At 33.6% G+C, this 18373-nt stretch overlaps 1 protein-coding gene across 2 annotated transcripts in view; it reads right to left on the bottom strand.

The window, feature by feature from the left end:
• Nucleotides 1-9493: 9493 nt before the first annotated feature.
• The window catches only part of LOC129267639 (cleavage and polyadenylation specificity factor subunit 6-like), a 34252-nt gene continuing 25372 nt past the window's right edge, over nt 9494-18373 (bottom strand). Inside the window, exons 11-16 of one of the 2 annotated variants that reach the window (XM_064104826.1) lie at nt 16704-16843; nt 15650-16129; nt 14784-14848; nt 13862-13974; nt 12218-12377; nt 9494-11925 (exon numbers count right to left, since the gene is read on the bottom strand). In XM_064104826.1, coding sequence (XP_063960896.1) covers nt 11706-11925; nt 12218-12377; nt 13862-13974; nt 14784-14848; nt 15650-16129; nt 16704-16843 — 1178 coding nt within the window. In that variant the 3' untranslated portion in view covers nt 9494-11705. The remainder of the gene's footprint in view (nt 11926-12217; nt 12378-13861; nt 13975-14783; nt 14849-15649; nt 16130-16703; nt 16844-18373) is intronic. The other variant, XM_064104825.1, reaches the window with a different exon arrangement.

The raw sequence follows: 18373 nt of genomic DNA, 5'->3' as shown, positions 1-18373 counted from the left end.
TGATCGAGGGCAGAGTATTCTGTGACAAGGAGTTCTATTGTCAATAGGAGATCGGTGTTACTTCTACATCATCAAATATTGAAAACTAAAATACAATTGGACACAAAGACACGTACAAATAACTTGCCTCAGTCTGCAGGTCGGAGGTGAGGACTTTGGTATGTCTTGGTGGTGGATGCTCAGTGTATCTCTGACCAATGCTGCGAGGAATCGCTACAAAGAACCTTGCTGAATTGTCTCGAAGGCTGAAGGTTTCCGAAGCTGGTGTCTTTGATGTGATGTCCTTCACGATGGACGATACTCTGATCCACTTGCTTGAGATGCTACGATGACATAGATGCTTGCGAAGCTGCAGCGACGATGACGGTGACACTGACGATGTCCATAAACGCTCAAAGCTCCACCTTGCGAAGACTCTTGACCCACGACGGTTCTCTTGCGAAGATCTCTGCAGCATCACTCCCGGATCATCAACTACAAAAACCAAAACCCTTTACGCTCCCCATCAATTTGATCTGCCAAAAAAGTGGCTTGGCGAAACATGAAATTGTTTGACCAAGAGGTCGTATGTACCATACTTTACCCCTGCTCCCTATTAAACGTCAAACCAGAACTGTCCCCTTCTTTAACAACAAGTTTATGGTCCCGACCAGAATGTTCCTACAGTTTAATTTCTATGGTCATGACCACTGGCATTTATACAGCAGGTTATTATGTAACAAAGCGATTACTCAGCCACGGCTAGATGGCAGAAAACACCTAAAACACCTAGAAAGTGGAAAACAAAATGGAGAAGGGTGGCAAATAATGGGAGAAGAAAGAAAATTGCAAGTTAACAGAAGTATTCAAACAGCGTAATACATGTATATCTAGAACACAAATGATATTGAACATAAATTACATGTAGTTACATCATTTTCATTCAAAGAATGCATGAACAAATTTGAATTACACAGAAAATATCAACCATCACATATTCAGGTACAATAAATGTAAAGGCACAATTTTTTTAATAGCATAAAACATAGACATGAAAAGAATGAGAAGGATTTAGTATCGAATCACGTCATGTCTGCTTATGATTTTTTTTTAAATCAATGTGAGAAAAAGAGAATGAAACACCAATTTTGGTAAATCAACAGAAAATCTTCTAAAAATTTTGAAATGGTTGATATTCTCTACAATATAAAACTACATTATCACAAACTCATATTTCAGTATAAAAGGTAGACATATATTATATATCGATTGCAACTAATTTTCAACACAATATATCATTCCAAAATAAACATATCACATTGAAATAGATAAGTCAAAATAAACACCCCAGATAATCACATAGAAAATTTTTTACATAGCAATTAAATTCTTGACTTTATATCAAAATTGTGCCTTTAATCAAAATTATGTAAATAAGGATTTTCCTTTTTCCAATTTTTCCTCATAATGAACAATTTTAGTCAGTTTACAAGTTGTTACCAATAATTTATGATCTTTGAAAAAAAATTGACCATTCAATTTTGTAAGGACCAGATGCTTGGCTTAACCCTAAAAAGACCAAATCTGTGATGCCCACTTATGTGATTGTAAAGTAATGTATAATTTTGTATTTGCATGAGCCGGATAATGCATAAAAGCAAAATTTCATGTATTTGAAAGAAATGCTAAAATTCACAAATATATATTTTTAGTGTCATTGATATAACCTCACTTTTTATGGTTGTGATAACATTGCTGACAAGACAAGAATCAGTCATTAAAAACAAAAAATAAGAATACAAGCCAGGATTGAAAACCCCTAAAGATATGGATAAGAAATCGAAATACATAAATAAATACAAAGAAAATAAATTTGAAATCACATTAATCAAAGTAAATTGCTGAAGATATAGAGTCATTCCCAACTCTTAGGACATCAACATAGCAAAGTCTTTTTAGGGTTAATAAAAGGTAAACGGGATCCACAATCTATTAATTCATTTTGCTCATACGTCTTACAAATTAATAACATATTGAGATACAAAAATCACATTTGTTTCATTGGCAATACTCTGAAGAAATTATAGAGACATAATTAAGTCAAACAATTTCTTCCAGAAAATTTACATGTAAAATAAGACATTTCATATATACAGTTGAGGCCAGAAGTTTACATACACCCAGGAAATTTAAAGAACAGTAGCCACTTGCCAAATATCATACAAATTTACTGCATCTTATAAAATATTTGTGCTATCATGATATAAAAAAAAATGAGTATGTCATGCGCTTTCATCACATTGCTTTGTCATCAGGAGCTGAAAAATATTTAGGTGTCCATTTTCCTTAAAAAAATTCTTCATATTTTAGACAAATTGAAAATAAATACTTGACAAAAACATTTCATATTTGTGCTATTTACTTCTCAACACAAACATCTTAGAATTATTTCAGATTACACATTTTTGTTCAGTGGTGACATATCATGATAAAAAATGTAATATAAATCATAGATTTGACATTTATACATTTCTATGAAACGACGTTTGAAAATATAATAACAATAGAATACATTTGGCACGAATATTACTTTTTTTCTTCAAAGAAAATTCAACCTGAAATTCTTGAAACCCAATGGCATCCCAATAATGTGAAAGAACTTAATACGCTCTTTCATTTAATACCAAATTTGCCATGGTAGTATTTATATTTCTGAAGATATAGTAAATTTTACAATGTTTGGCAAATGAACAAATTTCACTGAATTCCATGGGTGTACGTAAACTTTTGGCCTCAACTGTAGATGAAAATAAATATCAATTACACTTGGTAAATAAATCAAATACATTTGCCAAACATGAAGAAAAACATAAAATCATCAAATATTCAAATTTTACAACTGTGGACAAGGAAAGTAAAAAAAGAAAAAGATATGCCTGGAACCTGTAGTGAGAGAACAGAAATCACATGTTATGAGTAACTTGATAAATATGAAATAAACATCTTTCAACCAAACATCTATTACCGAATATGCAATTCATTATAACTTCGCAAAAAACAACACATATCCCTTTAAGACAAAGCATTGTAATACCTACATGTACATAATTTTTTCTATCTATATCAGACTGCTATTTATTGTTGAAGAGCAGATTGTTAATTGACAATTTTTTTGTTGTTGTAATAAGAGTTGCTTAAATGCCACTAAAGAATTAATTGGTTTAATTACTTGAAATTCAAGTTTTATTCGAATTTTTTATTTGCATTCAATTTCACATCTTTCTAGCATTGTCCACTAAACATAAAACATGTATCTTTGTTTCAATGCATAAACAATAAATATACATGTAAACCTTGAGAGTGAATTAAAACAAGAGATATATAAACATATATTGTCACGCCTAAGTTGTGTCTAGATTTTACATACTTCATTTACGTGTATGTATGTTGACTGATGTATATAAGGCAAAGTGATGATGAAATCGCAATTGTACCAAGTATGATATATTTTGTTTATTTTTTTTTTTTTTGGTTGAATATGCAATGAAAGCTATCAATGAAAATTTAATATGAATCTGCATAACAATATAAATTACAGTTGATTTTACCATGAAAAGTATTTAAAAAATCCTACCCTCCGAAACAAAATCAAATACTCCTGAAAAAGAAACATTCACACGCACAAAATCTGTGTCTTCAATGAATCACTGAGATTTGCATAACTTTCCCATTGCAAAACTTAATAATTTGCATTAATGCAATAATCGCAACTGTTCAAGAGAAAATTTGGCAAGATTAAGATCAATGTTGTGCAAGTTTTGGTTCTTATAAGCTCATAAAAGGCTAAGTATAAATGTAATTAACTTAGTAATTGATGACGAACCCCAAAACATTGTAAGTCAAGATACTTTATATTCTAAGAATATCTACATGAGAATTGAATTGAAATTAAAAAACATGTATTTTTTTCCTCAAACAAGGTCATTTGCAAACTATGCAAAAGAGAAAAATAAAATAATTTCTGAATAAAAAATAATCCAGAAATATAACTTGATGACATACATTTCCAAACCTTTCAAAAGAAAGGGGGTTCCCCAAGAAACCATTATTGAACCAATATTATTCAATTTGCATCTTCTGTATGAAACCTTTGAAACGTACTAGTGTGTGCATTAGTGAACAAGATTTCTACTTTTAAACCATGCTTAATATGTATGTTTACTTAGGGGCCTTGTCCACGGAGGATTAGTATATTGTTACTGGGGGTGCCGAGCATTGTCACAGCACCCCCAGTAACAATAGATAATCCTCAGTAGCCAGATCCATGGTTTACTTGCAAATACTTTTGTGAATCTAGTAAAACCAAGCTTTATTACCAACATTTATCATTATTTCGACATACTACACTTTTTTTCTGTTACTACTGGATAAATTATAAATCATGACACACTTTTTTTTGGAAAAATGGAATGTTAAATATCATGTGTGGGTATTACTGTTAGAATATAGGAAGCAAAAACTTTTGTTCTTATAGTGTAGAGGTTTCATGGTACACCAAAAGGACCACCAAATCTCAACATTGTGTTTAATAAAACAAATGTCTACATGAAGTACATGTACCGTGAAAACTCTCCACATTGTCTAACTTTGTCATGGAAACCTACAGAATTTAATTTCATATATGTTTTTTCTTTAAAAAAACACTACAAGCACGGAAAAAAGTTGTTTGATATACAATCTTTCTAAGCCTAAAAAGAGTGTGAAAGACCATTCATTTTTATTTATTTTGTTCATTCCACCATGTGAATAATATCATTGAAAAAGACAACATTCTTGATGAACAACATTCTGAAGGGAGGGTCCGTATTTGACTTGATAGTGAAATTCAAATTTTCTCAAAGGATAAATCAATGAAAAATAAGATATATCTTTAGCCAAACTTACACAGGTTTCGAAATATTAAGAACACCACAGTTAAAGTGCCTAATTTAGTTTTTAAGATAAAATATTATACAAAGGTGCCTAATTTGCCTATGAAGATGTATAAGTAAAAAACTTACATTTTCCCTACTTTAGTTATCACAGTATATGGAAACAAAATGTGGGGGGGAAATTATTAGTATATGATGCTACTTATCATTTTTCCCCATAGCTGACCTCAATTTCAACACACTTCAATTTCGGCAAAAGAAAACTGCTTAACAGATCAACCAGAAATGCATAAATGTGATTCAAATGTAAAAAAAATGTTAATGAGAGTGAAAATGAGAATTCCCCCACCCCCAGCAACATGAGAATGGTTCATCATTTTCCCTCGACATCATTTACAGTAAGTTTTAGAGAATTGCACTTAATAAGAATTACTTACTTTTAGAGTGTTGCAAATAATTAATGGCAAATAACAGGAAAAACATAAATAAGGAGAACTTACAATAAAAACAAACTAAAAATAATGTGCAAAAATACTCTGAACTAAACTTGTGTTTACATTTTTTGTTATCATAAAAATGAATAAAGGGCAAAACAGAACATCATATGAAAGGAAAGCAGCAGAGATAACAGTGTAAAGAGGAGAAGAAAAAAATAAGGGAAAATTGAAATGAAAATGAATTCAAGAGTTACATCATTTTCTGTTGAAAAGAGAAATGAATTGTGAATTTTCAAAATCTTAAATAAGTCTGATAAACGTCAAAAAATCCAAACATAGGGTATTGTTTTGGCAATACTTCTGCACAAATCACATATATGATTAGCTTTGACACATAAAATTCAGTACTAGCCTACACATAACATAGTTAAAATGTCATGAATAAAATGTGTAAATGTTGGGTCAGAGAATACAGTAATATTACATAAATATAGTTTTTAAAACACTTTTTATGAAAGTTTGCAAATCTTTGCAGAATCGGAAAGTTGCATGAATAAAGATGAAATTCTTAAATCTGATTAGATATTTCTTACAATTTATCATCAAACCATTTCTAACTCTGATTTAGAGTTCATCAATCAAATCTAGATGGAATTTTCCTGATGAATGAAAAAAATGAATTTGGAGTCTTAGACCAAATGAGCAAACACCATTTACAAATAAAAATGTTTATGTTTCCCACTTAATGAAGGAAATTGGACCCCCCGAAAAAAATACTCCTAATTACACTCATATTTACAATTCAATATTACTTCATTTTGACCAAATTCCCTTTAATAACATCTAAATTTAATGAAAGTCCTATTCACAAACCTATAACATAGTTCAATAACATGATGAATAACATTTGGATATTTTTCTTTCATTTAAATATACTATATTTTCAATAGCTAGTGTAATATTTTAAAGGACTCAATTGTAAATTAGTTGAGTCCATCACTTATTAAGGGACACAATATCATTTAAAGGGGTACTTTAAGCTGAAAACAGAACAGACAAGGGTAAAAACAAAGTTACAACATTTCACAGCTTTGCACTATTTTGATAAAAGTTCTATGCATGTCTTCATGAATATGTCATGAGATAGCTAATGATATCATATCCCCAACATATCACTTTGTACTTTATTTATGGAATTTTATTTATTCTAATTTCATCCTCTAAGAACAGAAAAAATTATTGATTTCTGATTTGATGTGTAGGATAACCATTGCTGAAATGATTATCTTAGCTGATGTCGTCATATCCCCCATATATTCTTTGATAATTTATTCATGGAAATATGTTTATTTAAGGTCAAGTCCACCCCAGGAAAATGCTGACTTGAATAAATAGAGAAAACTCAAACTAGCATAGTTCTGAAAATTTCATCAAAATCGGATGTAAAATAAGAAAGTTATGACATTTTAAAGTTTCGCTTATTTTTCACAAAACATGTGATAATGCACAATTAGGTGAGTCAGTCGATGATGTCAATCACTCACTATTTCTTTTGTTTTTTATTGTTTGAATTATACAATATTTTATTTTTTACAGATTTGACAATAAGGACCAACTTGACTGAACCATATAGTATTAAACAATGCTAATTCCACATGTTCAGAGAGGAATTAATTGTCGTATCACTTGACAATGAGGAGAATATAAGAATATTTCATATTTCATATAATAAAATACAAAAGAAATAGTGAGTGGATGAGGTCATAGTCTCCTCATTTGCATACCAGCCAGGATGTGCCTATAACTGTTTTGTGAAATTAAGCGAAACTTTAAAATGTCATAATTTTCTTATTTTACATCTGATTTTGATGAAATTTTCAGTGTTATGCTTGTTGGATTTTTCTCTTTTTATTCAAATCAACTTTTTGTTGGGGTGGACTTGTCCTTTAAGATTTTGTCCTCTAAGAACAGGAAAAAAAAAAGGTTTGATGACTGATTTGATGTATATGATAATCATTGTTGAATTTTGCATCATGTATGAAAATATGGAATAATTATGATTTCATTTTATGAAATAAAAAAAAAGAAAAGCAAGGACATAAAATCATCAGCCTACCTAATGACATTCATAGAGCCATTTTCACAAAATATTGTAAAACTTTGAAATTTATCAATTTGATTAATATTCATCAGATTTTTGTGAAAATGTCAGTGTTTTGCTCTTTGAATTTTACTCTATTCAATTAGATATTATATCAGCCTGGAGTACCCTTTAAGTTGCATCTGTTGATCTTGAATGCAAGCAAATCATAAAATATGAGAAGAGAAAAAAAAATTCATTTGTATGCTACATACTTTCAAATTTCAAGAACTTTCACTAAAAGAGGCTGTTGAATTAGAATACTTTATCACAATTTACAAGATGGAAATCTGAAGATATTTATAAAAATGCAGACTAATATTTGGAAGATAAGATTGATAAAATTAAAGCTGATCAGTCAAGATCGTAGAAAGCAATTTACCTCAAAATGCTATACAAGTATGTTTTCAAAATACTTCACCCCATTTTAGACACTCCCCTTTCTTTTTGTTCAATTTCACTATACTTTTTTATTGACATTTTTTTAAATGCAAATAGTAAGAAAGCAAGTTTACATAATCAGATGAGTGTTTCATGAAGAGTTTTGTCATTGATTTTCACTAACTTGCTCTGAGCCAATCAGATGCAAGGATTTCAGTAGCTTATAACATCTATTGGTGAAAATCACTAACTAATCTTTTAATGAAACACTCCCCCGGTTGACATTTTTAAAAGGTTTCAATAAATGCAGAACGCAACCCTGTTCCTTTTCAACAAACATGGCATAAAAATTTTAAAAATAAATAAATAGTGTTAGTAGATTATAAGAAGTTATTCAAATATCAACTGGTTTATTGTCTTGCTAAGTTTTAAAATTTAAAGAATGAAAGCTATGCTAATTTATGCTACATTGTTATGCTCTTTTTTTACATTTTAACTTCATTTCCATATATTTATAAAAAATATGTACACATTATCAACCTTTAAGAAAAACTAGTGGACTTTATAGCATTTCATAAAATCTGATAAAAATACACATAAGATTATTTAATCTGTGAATATGTAATTTAGGCAAGAGAATCATTTTCAAGCAAATTCAAAATAAAAACGATCATTTATTCACTGAAAAGGAAACCCCGGATAAAGAAAAAGAATAAATGTGTGTTAAAATAAATTGTCACAGTTAATCTTCATTTGATCACACAACCTTTTGAAAAAATAAAACATATTTCACAAGCTACATTGAAAATTGTTACATGAAATGCCTATGAAATTTGAAGGGAAAAGAAGTAGTAAATGTAATTAATTGAATTTACTGGCCCACCTTGAGAGCACTTAGTAGACAAGCCCAGCTCATACATTTTATATGACAAAAAATCACAAAAACTTGGGCTAAGCAAGTGACTATCAATAACCTAATTATCAATTACAATACATTATTTCTAATTATACACCTACTTTAGAACCCAGTAATTATTAGCTTACACGACTGATTTTGTTTTAGTATTCTAATGTTGACTTGAACAAAAAAAGTCAAAATTATCTTAAGTGGATGCAATTTATACATGTAGGACGTATCGGAATTACAATTTGAGGGGAAAATTGGCAATAAAGTGTAACATAGGTTTGAAGTTTAGTATGAACTCAGTTAAACCCTAAACCTCGCTTCCTGGAATACATGACATGCTTTTATGATTCAGAAGAGCATCGCCTAATAGCTTACGAAAGACAACCCCTTAACAAGAAATATCTCTTTGGAACTATGCAAGCTAAAAGAAATTGGGTAGGTGATTATCATATAAAGTACTGATACTGAATTTCGTCTCTGATGCATAATTAACATTTCCAATGAACATTTGATAAAAAATAACGATCCAATCACAGCACAGAAGGATCAGATCGTCTCCTTGGAGCAATAAGGACATAGCAATTAGCATAATTAAAATCTCCACTAGTGGGCTTTGTGATACATCACTTTTGTAATAACAATGTTTAAAAACTAGTCACAGACCTGCCAACCTGCTACAACCAACTAAAGTATTCTTATGAGAAAAAAAGTATTTTTTGACAAAAAAGAGTATTTTTAAAAATTTGTCTCAAAGTAACAATCACTAGCCTGTTGTAGTGAGATCGGTGAAAAAACATGTGAAATTACTACTTGAAAACTTGATAATTCATCCGTTTAAACATGTGCTCGTAGGCAAGAATTTACTTGTTCTTTTCATGCAACAAGTTACTGGCCCGACAGTGATTTTTACCAGTCTGGGACTGTCGGACCGGCGCTAGTGTCACACGCTGTGTATAATACATACTCCATGATCAGAAATTTAAAAAAAAAGTAACAAATCATACAAAAAAGTATTAGTGTATTTATAGCAAAAAAGAGGAACAATACTCTTAAAAGGGAACGGTTGGCATGTCTGTAGTCGCCATGCCCTCGACTACTGTCCTTGTAAAAACATAATTGAGTTTCTATTCACTTTTTAAATTCACCCCAACACAATGAATGCTTATTTTGGGGCAATGACAATCATGATAATTTACACAAAGGGAATCCCAAAGTAACGAGGCAAAAAAAGAAATTATTTGTTTATCTCAGATTTCAATACAATTAGAACTTTAAAGGCATATGTACAAAGATACAGTCAGTCAAATGTCTACATCATCCGCAGAAAGTTTTCTTAAAAGCACAAAAACATGTATATTCCCTTTCAGTTAGAGTTGGGCTAAACAACATCCCGACAAATACAGAATCTGAGGTTTTAAAGTATTCAAATATAAAATTTCAAAACATGAGCTCTTGTCATACAAAACAAAGAGAGGGGAAAATTAACCATCTTGAAGCAAGTCTCCAACATGTCTACTACTATTGCTTGCCAGATATAACTTTAATTAAGTTATATTGTCTCAGAAATACATGAAACTATACGTCGGTTCACATTCTTGCATGTTAGACGAGGCATATTTCATCAACTTTATCAATGAATGAATATATCATTCTTCAAACATGCATTTTGAAACTGAACTTTTGTTTTCCTAGATCATTCTCTACAACACTTAATACAATCAGGTACTTAAGTTTGAATTTCAAAACAGTAGGTATCGAAAATGTTTCAAAGTTAAACAAACAGGAAAATAAGAAAACGGATAGAGTGATTATAAGAAAAGAGAAGAGAACTTTCCACAGGAAATAAAACAATCACAGACAATCTACTGTGATTCATTATATAACAAATGAAACCTTGATTTAGAAAAAAAAACAATAGAATCATTCTTAAAATAAATTAGTAGCAACTATTAAACACAATGAATAAATTCAAAAAAGAATGTTTAATCAATAAATTATCAAAATTCAATTAAATATCAATTCACTTCCCCTGCCAGTGAAGGAGTAGTTTTAAGTACGAAAATATATAATTTATTATTATTCAAAGAAAAAAATAAAAATAAAGTAGCAAATATTATAAAAATAATTTCACTTACCGAAATTTACTTACCCAACCCTCAAAAGACTTGGGAGCTCCCATCACAGTCAAGCACGCTTTGCTTGGATCATTCCTCGTTTGGAGTCGTCATCTAGCTAGAAAACTTGAGAAAAACTTGCAAAGAAACAGCAAACATCTCCATTTTTAAAAAATTTACTAAGATTTTATTACATCAGTAGGGTACTTACCAATTTGCGCATCTGAAAATGAAATGCTTGGAGTTAGACGTGGAATATACAATGATCATAATTACTGATATCCAGTATGGCTGGCATTGGCAATGGTTCACTTCTTCATGTTGAGTCGTTTCCATGACAATAGGTTATTATGATTCAGAGACGGTTTGAAAATACCCCAATTGTACAGATTTTGTACCTTTTTTTTCTTTTCATTACACTGATTTTGTCAGTGTGGGCATTTTGCAAGTCAGACGTGGTATAATGGTAGGTTTGAGATGGCATGGTTATAAGTCTTGGGGCTGTGGTTAGCTTTTGTTTCCAGTGGTTCAGACATATTGAAAGATAGTTCCACACGGAAAAGTGTTTTTATCAAATATCTTTAGGATTGGATAGATTTTTCTCATGTCTTTCAGAAGCATTTCGCTGCCATCTCATCTTATTTTGACTAATGTTCCGAAAAACTTTCTGAAAATCCTGACCAACTCGTAAATTATCAAATAATTGAGAGAAATTTTCAGACTCGACAGTCATAAGCAAACCAGTGTCAACCATCTTAAGACACCACTAAGAAAAACGTTTACTTACAAATTCAACGACTCTTCTCGGAGCAGCGCTTAACGTCTTCGGTACTCCCTGTCACGGTCGCGATCTCGATCACGATGACGATCCCCACGCTCTCTGTCGCTGTACTCCCTCTCCCGGCTACGCTCTCGGTATTCCCTGTCCCGACTGCGAGATCTTTCGCGTTTGTGTCTTGAGCTACGGGATTCACGTGACCTGTGGCGGCTCTCGGGGTCACGCTCTCTGGAACTCCTGTCCTTGCGTGACCGGGAACTGAAAGTATAACATCGAAAATACAGTGTAAAATATTGAAAATTATAAACCATTCAAGTGTGTTAAACAATAGCCACAAACAATCAACCTTTCATACAAAATGAAAAATACACTTTCCTTTATGGGGGATTTTTTTATCAAAACCTTGGTTCCTTTTTTTTCTTTAAAAATGTTGACTGTCCTTAGTACAACACTCCACTTTATCTGGAAAAGTAGATTACGTTTGGGTTCACATTTGTTTTTGTTACAGGCAGATGTGAACAAAATAAATAATTTCTTTTCTTGTTCTTACCTTGATCCTGACGAGCCACCATAGGACTTGGTCTCGATTCCGTGAAGACAATCCTGTAGAGAGCTAATGAGAAGCTTACATCGGTCATCATTGGCGACCTTTGACCTCTTGATTAGCGAGATGGCAGTCTCTAAGGTGTCTATAGCACTGGTGAATGAACCTAGGTAATCAACAAAAAAGAGGAGATAACAAAAAAGAGGAATTAGGCACATTACCAAAACTTTCAAAAGTCTGCGCCATGTCCTTTTAGATGGAATCCAGCGATAAAGGTGCTAAGCGTCTTTTGCAGCAGCTTTCTTGCATTCCCCATTGCTTTGTCTATGACAAAGTGTGAGGATTAGTGATGAAAAGATGCCTGCAAGATTGCTGGGGGTAATAATAATAATTGGCATTTGTATAGCGCTTTATCAATCTACGACTGCTCAAAGCGCTTCACAATTATTATTGCCCGGTCACTTGATTCATAGCATTTCAAGCAGCCTATTAAACGCACACTTGCTAAACCAACCACAATGACAAGGCTTTTGACTTTTGGTAAGATACTAAAAAAAGAGTGCATGTTTTTAATTGAATTAAAAATGAAAAGAGTATGATGATCAAGGAATGGTAATTTTTTCTAAGGCACACTACAAAGCATCAAAATAAGCCATTATACGAAATACATGTATTATGTCATAGTTGAGAATTACAGACATTTTTGCGGTAAACACAATGTATGTAGTCCTAAAATTGACTATTTGTTATTTTTCTTAGTTGTTTGATAGCTCTTAATGAAATGTTATCGAAATTTTGACCAGCGTGTTCTGGCCGTCATCAGGAATGATGATTCACTCGAAAACTTGGGTATATAGGCAGGTTGGTAATGAAGAAGGTAATAGTGACTATCAGTGATGTTAATCAGGTCCAAGTTGAGAATCGTTCTTCCAAATGTAAAGGCTGGGAGTCCGAGATGGCAGATGGCCACTAAACAACATCGCCTGGCCAGGTTGCAGTTTACCATTAGCTAATCAGATTGAATGATTTAGGTGCCTTTAACTATTATTATTTGTTATTATAACAACTTTTATATAATGGGCCCCATGAAAACCTTGGAGATTTGGGGTATGAGTCATGGCTTGGACCTGATGAACATCACTGGTATAAGAAATTCATCATTATTCAAGTAGATATACAGGGCTGCCCATTAGCTTTAATCACTGGGCATGAAAAGAAGAGAGAGTGCACAAAAAGACCCGATATGTGCTGTACATTAAACAGCATAAAAACGCCTGAAATGGAAAGCTGTCAGGGCCAGAAATCAGGTAAAAGCCTCAAGACTGTGGCCCATATTCTGAAAACTCAAGTTTAAAGTTGTGGTTTAAGTATGGATAGCCAATTGCTACATAAATCACTAACAGTAGATACATAATATTTCAGCTCATTTGGCTCTCAAATCATTCATAATTGTGTAGGAAGTATAAATAGATGATTGTCTTCACCATCAATGAATCAGGAAAGAGCACAGTAAACATAAGAAACATACAACTTAATAAAAATTTTGACACTTTTGGCTTCCCATCATTTTAGCACAGGGTTAGACCATGGTCTAAGTTAAACCTGACTTCAGAATACGGGCCTGGGAGTCTGAGATTCAGTATAACCTACCTGACGATGCATCGTTGACTGCCCTGGCGATGGCGCTAGACGACACATTACGATTCCTGTTCATGATCTCTTCAAACTCTGCCTCGCTCAACTGAGGAGCTGGAGATGGTTGCCTAGCCAATACAAAATGAAATGAATTTGGAAATCAATTAGAACCAAGAGCAAAGTCAATTAAAAGCTGGCTATCTTGTCTATCTCTTAAACTAACCAAACTAAATCTGGACGATTTAGCCAGCCTATGCCATGAATTTTTGGCAAAGCCATTTTTAATGCAAGCCTATTTCTCAATTATAAAGAAAAAGGATTAAATAATAAAACTGCTTACAATACGTAAGGTACATCAGCAAATGCTGGATAAATCATTCTGGTAGGACAGCACCCTTGGGTAATGTCGCAGGAAACGTACTTGCAATCAATTGCAATTTTTAATTGCTAAATTAGAAAATGAAAGATTGATTTCAACAAATTGGAAAATCAATAGAAAATTTTTAAGAAAAGACCAGCAATAAATTGCAAGATTTAGTAGTGATTTTTTTACCTAAGAGTAATTTCTGTTCTTGGGAAGTCTTCTAACGGAGAAAAGTCAGTAGCTTCATCAGCATCATCATCAGAATCAGTATCAAGATAATCATGCTCATCATCATCATCATCTTAATTAGTACCATTATCGTTTTTTATCGTTATCATCAAGCATCGCCATCGTCATAATCTTTGATCACCATCAATATCATTAACAGAACAGACCTGACAAGATAATTTATTTCTATCTGATTTCACATTCTCTTCTTAAATTATCTATATAAGCTTCTCAATTCGCTTGTCACCTCTGCAGCTGGGTGAATCAATTGGAAAAACTTTACAGAAGGGTTTTAGAAACTATGTGAAGAGTGCCCTCTATGCTGAAGGTATCAGGAAATCCTACCTGTCAGGTTCTGTAGGTGGTCTGTATTCTTGTTGGTTGTACGCTTGTCTTGACGGATCATACATCTAGATAGTAAATAACAGGTTATTTATCAATTGTCATATACCTTTCCAAAATACATGTGTCATCATCACCATCGCCGTCATCATCACCAGCATCATCGCCATCATCACCACCATCATCATCATCATCATCATCATCACCAGCAGCATCATCATCATCATCATCATCATCATCATCATCATCACCATCACCACCACCACCACCTTCACCACCACCACCACCACCACCATCACCATCGTCATCATCATCGTCATCGTCATCATATTTAGGACACCTCCCAATACCCCTACCTGTGCACCACTGTGTCACTGTTATGGAATATGGTGTCGTACATATAATTAACGTTCTCAAATTATTATCAATGGAGCAGTAGAAGATATGATATGAAGATAAAAATGGGGTTGGACAACGAAATGTTTTTTTTAATGGAACTGCCCTACTGCTAACTTCAAGGCAACAAAGATATATATGGAATAAATGACAGCATGGAAGAATCTATCCAAATCATTAATTTTGCCAAGTATTGTACAGAAGAATATGAAAATCAATCACCATCACAAGTTAATGTGAGAAGTCTCAAATTGCTCTACAATAATGGAATAATAATAATAAATTTGACCTAAAACATGCCAAAGCCACTAATTAGAGTGCTCATGGCACTTTTCAAGAAATGTCAAAAGAAATTAATAAGAATTAAACATAATGATCTCAGGTGTTCTTTTTTTTAAGTTTCAGAAGTTCAACAAATTTTGATTTCATAACTGAGAGGAAGTGTGGGCAAATGATCAATGTTCAGGTCTTACTGATCTGTCTTGTTGTTGGGGCGGAGCTTGCTGGGGTTGTACCTGCGTCTGACCAGGGAAGAAGGCGGGGTTTACATGGAGAGCCGGGGGTGCGCCAGAGACCGGAGGCTGGACCTGCTGAGGTTGAGGCATCGTCTGCTGTACATGTGGCTGTTGAACAGGTGCAACTGGGGGCGGTCCTACCATGGAGTTGTGGGGCGGGGCCACCATACCTGGTGGGGGACCACTCATGCTGTGTGGTGGAGGCGGTCTGTTCATGTTAGGAGGAGGCCCTTGCATGTTTTGAGGGGGAGGGGCCATATTTTGAGGGGGAGGAGCCATGTTTTGAGGGGGAGGAGCCTGCATGGGTGGAGGAGCCATGTTCTGGGGTGGAGCCTGCATTGGAGGGGGTCCCATGTTTGGAGGCGGTCCAGAGACGGGAGGGCGATGTGGAGGTGGGACTCCCTGTGGAGGAGGAGGTCCTCTTGGTGGTCCTTGCATCTGTACCATAATAAAGCAAGAAAAGATCAAAATGAAAATTACTAACATTGATGTGTCTATCCAATCTGCATTCCACCTGACCTATCAGATTTGGCACTGTTCTTTAAATATGGATGTTTTGCATTATAAATATTCTATGCTGTCATCATAATTGCTCTTAAAAGTTATCATGTTGGGATATCAACTCTCATTATTTGACTTCCTTTCTTCTGCCTTGGCACTTTCAGTCAAATAAAGAAAGGTCAGCTTTGTTGAATAAACAACTTAAGTGCGGAAACTAAAGTGCATCTTTCCAGATAGCAGATCCCCATATTTTCTATACATGTACATCATAAAATGAAAGCCCACTTGCTAAAACCCATATTAAACTATAATACAGAATTTACAATGCAGATCTATGCTTAATACACGTCTGCAATTTAATCTAAAATATCAGATTTTAACTAACTATAGTTAACAGGAAAAGAAACTAGTGACAGTCACAATTTACACCCAAAAGGACATCAGTTGTGCAGAAGTCGTTCATAATTTGGAAACAGCTTCATGAAAGACGACCAAAGGATTTTTCTCTTACCATATTTTGATTTGGAGGCGGTCCTTGCATTGTAGGGGGTGGTCCCTGCATGGGAGGGGGCGGGCCTCTGTTGGGAGGAGGCGGTCCACCTGGGCCTGACATGGGAGGAGGAGGACCACCCATGTGAGGTGGAGGGGGTCCTAAGCACAGAAAAGGAATAGGAGTTATCATAATTAATCAAACACACTTTGGTGTACTACATTGATTTGAAGTTACACTCAATTAATATTAATCAGTCATTATTTCACCACAATTTCAAAATTACAGGGAATAGTAATGTTATCATATGTTATTACATATGTCTTAACCCTATCTAGGCTGGGGGGGGGGGCCCCCTCAACGATTTGCGCAATATTTTCGCCACGCGAAATTTTTTGACCGCGCCGCTCGCTGACTTTTTACTTTCAAGTCTTGCGCAACTTTTGATACCAATTTTGCGTCACCCGGGAACGTGGTTCCAAAATTACGCAACATCATATAAGTGCATGTCAGACCAAAAATTGCTCAAAAACGTGATTCTGTGTACAAAGTCAATGCAAATTGTGTTCTCAACCAAAAATCATAAATGTATGATTATTTATAGTTTTGCTGGTCTAAATGTATTAATTCTATGCTTTTTATGATCTCAAAAGAGTCCCCAACAAATTTGATTGAAAAAAAAAAGAAAACAAAAGGTCAAAAAGACAAATACATAAGAAATTGCATAAAACAATATAATACATAAGAAAATGATTTGATATCGCAATTTTGTTCATGTACACTTGCTAAGAACACCACAAAGAGTTTCTATACCAAATATTAGAGCATTTGGAGCTTTATTTAGGGAGTTAGAGGAAAAAGTATGATTTCGCATACTAATTATGCATTAATTAGCATAATCACTTAACAGCAATTCGCAAGAAATGAATTACTATACAATTTTGTAGATTATGTCCCAGACAACCCGCGTGCCAATTTTCGGCGTGATCGCGCGTTCGACAGCCGAGATCTCAAGGGGGGACCTGGGAGGCCCCCCCGGCCATATGAACTCCCAAAATACCCCGGCCTAGATAGGGTTAGACAAGTCTATTGCTGTAAAACGGAGAGGAATAATACGAGCTATTAGAACTAATCAAACGAGAGTATACTACTTTCAATCATGGTTTAGAGTTATGATTGAGCCGTTGTAATGAGCAATTATGTTACCATGATATCAAAATCACAGCAAATTGCATAACATTTTGCAAGACGAATGTTGTGAAATAATGAAAACTGCAGGTAAATGAAATAAGAGAATTCTTACAATTGTCAATACTTATTTTTTGGAACTATTTTGTGATTGATACAATTGGAAATAATCGTAAGTGATCTAATTATGACTAGATAATCTTACACAAAACTTTACATCACTTTTTGCTTTAACCCTGAAAGGAGTTTAAGAGGGACGATGAAGCCCCCCTCCCTCCGTTTTACTATCATACAATTCCACAAAATCAAGAAATTAACTTATGTGGGATATGAGATTCTCATTTTTCAGTTTTCCACAACAAATCTCTAAGGAAAATATATCGCATTTTTTGGCCGAATATGATATCAAACGAAGAACTATATGATAGATGCCAATTGGGATGCATGGAAGGCATTATACAAAGAAGATGCTGGAGCTGGATTGGCCACGTGCTAAGGAAAGA

Source organism: Lytechinus pictus, chromosome 9 (genome assembly GCF_037042905.1).
Source record: "Lytechinus pictus isolate F3 Inbred chromosome 9, Lp3.0, whole genome shotgun sequence".
NCBI classification, from domain to species: domain Eukaryota; kingdom Metazoa; phylum Echinodermata; class Echinoidea; order Temnopleuroida; family Toxopneustidae; genus Lytechinus; species Lytechinus pictus.
The sequence above is the reverse complement of the archived record's forward strand: the minus strand, read 5'-3'. Positions and strand labels throughout refer to the sequence as shown.